Source organism: Grus americana, chromosome 1, assembly GCF_028858705.1.
Source record: "Grus americana isolate bGruAme1 chromosome 1, bGruAme1.mat, whole genome shotgun sequence".
NCBI lineage: Eukaryota > Metazoa > Chordata > Aves > Gruiformes > Gruidae > Grus > Grus americana.
In genome coordinates this window covers 152820372-152828212 of record NC_072852.1, presented here as the reverse complement: position 1 = coordinate 152828212, position 7841 = coordinate 152820372, and the positions used below count along the sequence as shown (strand labels likewise).

Sequence of the window (7841 nt, the reverse complement as noted above, 5' to 3'; positions counted from 1 at the left end):
TATCTTAGTGTTGCTGTTCACTCTTAAAAACATTTGACCATTTGGTAAGTGCTGAAGTCTTGGTTTGGCTCTAGTTTGGAAGCTTTAAACAATCCTTAGTGAGGAGTTATGTTAATTTTTTTTTTCCTCTCTGTGGCACAAAGGTGAGGCTTTAACTGTGTATGTTTTGGACTTTGTGCTTGGAAACAGGCAAAGCTTCTGTGTATCAGTAACCTGAGATCTGGAGAAGATAACTCTTCAGTTAAATTGCTGCTTGCTGAGAAATGTCAGTATATTGGTTTGCCCTGCTAAGCGTTGCTTTCTGAAAGTGCTGCTAAAATACTTGGTAAATGACATTTTATGTTTTATTTTGAAGTTGGATTCTTACCACAGAGTAGGAAATGCATGTCTGCTGAGGTCTGTGTGTTGTAATGTGCTTGGAAATGAAACTTTGCATTTAAAGCTTTCCTGACTCCCTCCTGCAGTAATGTTTTGGGGTTAACAGTACTAGCTACACAGGGCAGGAACCGAGGCCCACTGAAACATTGCACAGAACACTTATTCTTCTGACAGGGAGAACTGAACACATGGCAGAAAGGCTGGTATTTTTTGGACCATCTGCCCTGCTGCCTTGAAGGTACCTGGAAATTGTGGATTTTGCCAGTGGGGAATAAATTAGTATTTCCTAATACCTGCTGATGTACTAGAAGCATGGTACTACTAATGTCCCTGTGATTCAGTATGCAAGGACAAAGGTGTGTGTCTGGTACCAGAAAGGATAGGACAGCTTGGAATCATACTGCTGAGCAGCTGTCTTTACTTGTCTAGAAAAGCACTCATTTACTTCTGAAAAGTTGAAAGAAACTCAATCTGCAGGGGGAAAAAAAATAATAAATAAGCCTTCCTTGCCAAGGAAGGAAGATGGCTTGGAACAGAGTCTGAAAAGGAGTATGGTGTTAAAAGGTGAGGCTTTCCACATTAGTTGGTTCAATGGGGAGAAAATTGATGGCCTCTCCAGCCTTCCCTCCCTTCCCCAGCAGGAAGGAGAGGGAGAGGATGTGGCCAGGAGAGGGCTCTGTGAGGACAAGAACGCTAGTCCTGGGCACCCGGTGCAGCAGGGCTGGAAGTGCCGGCTGCTTCCCTTGTTTCTGCCCAGGGGTAGGGTATTTAGACTTGCATTAAGGGGTAGGATATTAAGGTACGGCTTTGGAACTGCCCACTGTCTCACCCTATCAAGGAAGAAGTCTGTTTGTGGGGATCTTCACAAGTGTTTTTCTCCCAAAATGTTTAGGGACACAAATATTTGAAGATATATAGCACCTGCAGTGAACCTCAGTCCACCAGCACAAAGTAGAAGTACAGCATTGACTTTCAGCATCCCTTACAACAAAGTGAGAAATGCTACTTCCAGATTTGAATCAAATTACTTACTACCTACTGTGCTAGAGCTAGAAAACACTGAATAAGCATATAAAATATTAAGAGTGGTTATAGAGGAATTTTTGCTGCTGCTTTCTGTAGCCTGGACTTGTGCATGGTCCCTGCTGCCTTTACCTGAAGAGCTGTTACACACTGCATAGAGTAACTGCTACTGAAGATAAAGATCACCTTCCTAATTGGTGCCTTGCCCTGCACTTTGCCATATTTATTGAGTTCCATAAGTGACAGCACCAAGGAAAAAGGAAGATGTTTGTGGCAGCCAGGAAAGAGATCAGATATTTTACTCTCTTCACACCAAGAAATTTCTGACAAATTAAATTAATTTATTTTGTAAAAATTATAGTAGTGTCACAGTTAATACAGTAGGAAGGATATGTAATTTTATACACCTGTTTTCTTTTAACATTACAAAATGCCCTGAAAAGACAAGGACAGTGACTTTTTTTTTTTTTTTAAAAGGAGTATCCTGACACTGATCACATTCTACTCTGAAAACACTTTAATCCTTAAAAAAAACCCCAAACAAACAACAAACCAACAACAGAACCACCACCTCCAGTTATGAAGTCTGACATACAGTACAAAGTGTTAACAACACTTACTTGAAAGGCAGGAAAAATTGGTCGTGTCAGTTAACTCATGGAAAGCTTAAAGTGTGCTTTTTAGTCAGTGCAAGTAGAGGAATGTGTCAGTTGCTGTAGTATCTGACCACCTGGTTAAATCTGGTGAGTTATCCCTGAGAAAGCAACTTTTCTCTGCAAGTCTCTCGGAGTTTGTTGATTGTTGCCATGGACAAGCTTCCAGGGTCTGTGAATATTTTCTGGGGGCAAAAGGAGAAAATTCTTAGTTAAAATGCTGGCTTTGGACGGTGTGCTGGAATTCTCATGTCATTCTCCCCTAAGTGTGACATCCCTGCTTTGATATCCATACAGTGAAAATGCTTACTGCTCTTTGGCCTCCTTGTAACAGGGCAGCATCTTCATCTACTCTGCTGGAAAGATGTGGTAAACCTGCAGCTCATAACAAGTGCTGTAAGTGACACAAAAGCAACAATACAAAAGCTAGTTTGAATATAAGTGTCCAGTTAAAATTATTTTAGAAGACATTTGTGGTGGTGGATGGCAGGCATACTTAGAACATATTAAGCCATCCTGGGTAATGCTGCAAAGCAGCAGTGTATTGCTTAATGTGGTGCTGGCATAGGTTGTTCAGGCTCTGGAACACATACATACATACATACATACAACAGTATGTTTCTATTGCAAAAAAATCAGCCTTAATCCCTTGCTATACTGCCTTTGCCCTTTTTTTCCACCAGGCTTCCCAGGGTAGTAACATATATGGATGTAAGGACTGGAACATTTCAAATGCTGTCACACATCTGTAATACTTTCTTTGCTCTGACTTGTTGCTCAAGAACAATACATTGGTTTCCACTACTTCACCTAAAGCTGCTGATAGAATAAGACTATGAAGCAAGCTGCAAGTTTATACACTTTAATCTACAGTCAAGATGTGTGGGCTCCTCAGTTCTCTGTAGTGGCAACTGACAACTCTGGAGCTGAGATTATAAATGAGCCAGTTCTGAACAGCATTCTGGTAAAGAAGTCTGTATTGCATTAAACTAAACACTAAGTTTTTGTTTAGGGGGAGGGAGGTGTAAAATACTCAACTGCCATCACCTCTACTGGCACCAGTATCTGTACTGCTGGGGGGGGAAGGCAAACCCAAACATACACATTTCAAAGTTACCCAAGAACCTAACCTAAATTAATTGCTTTGAAAGCCCCCTCACTACAGTAACCAACACAGTTAAATTGTTTTATTCAAGGTAACTGCAAGAAAAAGCTAGTTGATTCTCTAAAAACAGCTGCTGTGGAGTGTAATGTAATGGAAGGGGGCAGGGGGGGAAGTCCTTCAAGGACAAGTGTTTGTAGTAGCAGTTAGCATGTAACAAAACTGTTATTCTAAACCCTTTATGGGATGGGAACCCCTCAAACATCTCCCTTCTACATTAAGCTGTACCTGTGATTTTTCTTTTGCTCTTTTATTTAAAAGGCTCACAAACACTAGTAAGTTAAGCTTATTTTTGTTCTATATGAGCAAAAGTGAAATGTAACATGAATAACATCTTATTATGACAGACCTATGCACAGAGCTCTGACATGAGCATGAAACTCTTTTGGGGGTAAAGGTCACCTACTGGGTTGTAGTTCTGTGCACACTTTGCAAACAATGATAGAGTTAGCCAAGTGATTTATGACAGATGTGCTCCTGGTTTTTTTGTTGTTTGTTTTTTTTCAACTAATCTTTTACATTTCGGTCTTCTGAGTTAAGCTCTGAATCTAATGTTCTATATGGATCTGGCATCCAATCTATCAATAATTTACAAGAATAACTCTCAGTTTGCAGATTATCATAAGACTTGAGCATTTGACTTTTTTTTTTTTTGTCTGGAAATAAGAACTTGGTGCTACCTTTTTCTAAACAGAATGCTTTACATTCTGGCACTATGAAGATTTATCAGTGCAAGTTTAAAATTAACTGTGTGTCTATTCTACAATATTCTATTACAATTAATCTGAAAAGCACAGGAACACAATCCATAGTTCGTTTGAAAGAATGCACTAAAGTTATTTTCTCATCAGACTTCCTGCCTTTACTCTTTTTGCCCTTTCTACCAGTTTTTTTTCCCCAGTACAACAGATAATGTGAATGGTTTACTATATATGGGTTTAGGTAAGACTTCTTAAAAAAAACCCCAAACTTCTTTAAAAGGTTCCATTTCTTCTATAAAACCATTCTTCATCCTTTTGGCAATTCCTACAGATACATTTCTGCTACCTGGATCCATCTTTTTTGACTGAGCAAAAGTCCATTTTTTAATGTGTAACAACTACAAGCTGCAGAGAACTTACCTGCATGAAGCTGTGACACTCAGTTACAAACGTTCCTTTGGTGATCTGCTTAAATTTATCACAAATGTCAGGGAAATTTGTGGCTTCCAAAATAAAAGCTTGGTGTTGCTTAATTAATGTTAAGGCCACACGAAAGATGATCTTTGACCCTTCATAGAACAAACAATCCCATATTCGGAGCACAGTCTGCAGGAAAGGAGAGAATTCAGATTACAGCTTCTTGATTTCCAGCAGGTAGTTGTTACTAAAGCACTACAAATAAAATAATGATTATGAGTGTATATTAAGAGAACTTTGTTACCAATTACCTCAACTGGAAGAATGTCAATGAACAAGCATATAAACCATCGTGATACCACTAGAGTCCACATGACTCCGTGTCTTTCCATCAGCTCTGCCACAGCTGGAACTTTCATTTTCACAAGTTCTCCCAGGACTTCCTGATCAGTTTTCAGGCCCAACATTGCAGGACTGTAATAATCTTGGAGAGAAGAAACAAAAATTCAGGAAACTGTTGACATGATTTTTCCACAAAATTGAAGAGAATGTCCTGTGCAGCTGAGCATATAAAGGCATGTTGAGCCTATGACTCCCACGTTGAAGTAAATTAAACCATGCAACAATGATGGCTGTAGCGTGGTCATACAGCACTTCTTTCTCAGCTAAGGCTGGACCCTCTACATAAACACTTCATTCATGCCTACCAAAAGCATATTCTTTCTCTGTGATGTTTTTTTGGCAATTCATTCTCCCTTCCCAAGGAACGATAATCCTGGTAGTTTTTAACCACTAGCTTAAACTACCAGAGTCTTACTAACATTTAAACAGTTCAACATAACCACTAACTCCTTCCTGGGGGGGGTGGGGGTGCTGCACACCTCCCAGTCCACACAATACCTAGACAGGTAACAAAAAACCCCCCACCCTTAGCCTTTAGACTGGGTCCAGTCACAAACTGGAAATGTGAATTTCTGAGAGTGTCAGCTGTGCAGGGGGTTCTGGAGGCCAGTACCGCTTGTCTTTGGGTATGACCTAGCCATTAAGAGTTTTTCTGTCTTATCTGAACCAAGGAAATCCCACTTTTCATAGAATAACCCCAAAAGGACGTGAATGACAGGTCCCTCAGGCAAAATCTCTTCCTACTTAATTTACCTGTGAGACAGGGGTTGAAATTAGACGTACATCTCCTACACTGCTGATGACTGCATTAAACCGTTACATCCAAAATTAAGAAAAATGGAGCACACTACAACTGTTACTCTGCAGCCTGGTTGACAGGGTAAGCATTTTCATTACCAAGGTACAGGCTGAATAACAAGCCACCTCAGTTCTATAAACAAGTAGTTCTGGATATACTTAAGGGAAGAAAAAGATTATTTATTTCACAAGAGTTCAAACGGCCCAGCAAGGGACAAGAATTACACAGATGTTTAAGAAAGTCATATTTTGGGTTTAGATGTTGACAGAAATGTTTAAGTTGGACTTGATGGCCTCAGCTCTGCAAAGCAAGCCTTGATGGTTCACTGGTGCTATGCTGACAAGATCTATGTTATTAACTAAAAGAAATAACTGGTAACACAAGCCCCTTTCTATGTGTTTCTTTCCTTCACTGATTCTAGAAAGCTGCAATTCAGGTTTCTCTAACTTAGCTGGTTTCTGCCAAAGTTCCCAGACACAGCAGAGACTGATGGTTCACAGGAAGGCAAAGGAATCAGAGCAAAGTCCATTTGTCTGAAATAATTTTAATAAAACCTCCTAGTGCCACAAATCAGTTTAACATGTCCAAATTATGCAGTATGTTTATAACCACTTTAATTTCTCTAATGAAATCACAGAAGCAGTTTAATATTCCACTCTCTTCTGCATCAGTGGTTTTCTTGACCGGACTTCCCACCCTAGGAGGGTATTTGCTCTACATTTGTCCTGTCCAACCTGCAGAACGCATACAGGAGTGTTTATGGACCTAACAAACATTGCATTCGATCTTTAGGAATCTTGCTTTTTGCCTGGGATCCTTATTTTCTTTGTTCCCATTGAAGAATAATAGGTAAAACTCCTCTACAGACCCAAGAGTCACTACCACTATATACATTCCTTTAACCATTTGTCTTATCAACTGCTTGTAGGGAAAGCTCCAAGAACTAAAGGACAAGTAATCCCATGAAAAAGCATAGAAAAACAAACAGAATCACCCCATGACCTCAAAGCCAACACAAAACCCTCTCTCTATATACATATTTTGTGTTAGTGTTGTGCTCATTTGTCAATGGGGATGCTGGTAAAGTAACGTTAACTGGCCGAGTAATCCTTTTTTAAAATGCTTTCATGTCAGAGAAGAACAAAGACTCACATTTCATGTAACAGAACAAGCCTTCTCTTTCCTACCCTTCCTCCTCCTCTCGTACATCCACAAACCATTTTTTTTTCTTTTTTTGTGCTCCTGAGACACGCGAGTACTTAAAACTTCTTCAAGTTACCACCGGTGAGTGTCCTCAGGAGGAAGGACAGCAGCCCACACACTCTCTGCTCTGCTGCAATCATCCGATATGCTGAAATCAACAGCAGCTGCTATTTTTAATTTGTACAGCAAAGTAAATGTCAGGATCTCAGTGAGAACGCAACCGGACACCCAGAGCTGGCAAGTAAAAAGTTAACAGCCAGGCAACTTGGATACGTCACTCCTTGAATTACTGAAGCAGCAATCAGCCGGGAAGCCTTGGCGTAAATTAAAATTTTGTTCAAGTTTGTTAGATTATACTGCTGGACAGAAAGGAAAAAGGGACTATTCATTCATCTGAGGCAACCTCCTGCTGTTCCTCGTGGAGCAGGAACGGCTCCCATATGCCCTGGAACGCAGCACTGCAACGTTCAGCCCAGCGCTGCCACTGCAAAACAAGCGGGAGGAGCGATTAACGATTTTATGCAAATACCAATAACCGAGCAGCAGGTCGTTTCCAGGATATTAGCTGCCAGTTCACAACAGAAAGAAGTTACATTAAAAAAATCTGCATCCAAGGCATTTTATATGTAATTATTATACGTTAGAGTTACTGTAGGTATTAATTATAATTACACATAATTAACATGTAATTATAATATATATTTTTACTATATATATACATACACTTTTATACATAAATGTATGTATATAAAATTACCTTCTCAAATTCGGAAAGCCGCATTTCCAATCCTCCAGAAACATTCCTGCAGGACCCTGTGTCTGCGCAAAACTCACCCACAGATTCTTCCCAAGGAACCTAACAGCGTTGCAGTAGCCCAGGGGATAGCACAGATCTAACATCGCTCTTCCGAGGGCAGTGGTAACCCCGGACAGGTGCCCGGCCCCCAGACACAGGTGCCCCAGAGCACAGCCAGCAGCACCCGCACCAAGCCCTCAGGGCTACGCAGGGTTCGCTGGAACTACACAGGCTGAGTCAGAAGAGGATCCAGCATCCTGCTCGAGCCGCTTTTCATGGTCCGTGTCTGGTCTCACTAGTGAAAATG

The 7841-nt window shown here is 40.5% G+C and overlaps 1 protein-coding gene across 4 annotated transcripts in view; it reads right to left on the bottom strand.

Moving 5' to 3' along the window:
* Window positions 1–1721: 1721 nt before the first annotated feature.
* The window catches only part of GRTP1 (growth hormone regulated TBC protein 1), a 40247-nt gene continuing 34127 nt past the window's right edge, over window positions 1722–7841 (bottom strand). For 3 of the 4 annotated variants that reach the window (XM_054801874.1, XM_054801887.1, XM_054801896.1), the window contains 3 exons: window positions 4646–4818; window positions 4338–4523; window positions 1722–2239 (listed from right to left, as the gene is read on the bottom strand). In XM_054801874.1, the coding sequence (XP_054657849.1) occupies window positions 2150–2239; window positions 4338–4523; window positions 4646–4818 (449 nt within the window). In that variant the 3' untranslated portion in view covers window positions 1722–2149. Of the gene's footprint in view, window positions 2240–2364; window positions 2449–4337; window positions 4524–4645; window positions 4819–7841 lie in introns of all 4 variants that reach the window. The other variant, XR_008573930.1, reaches the window with a different exon arrangement.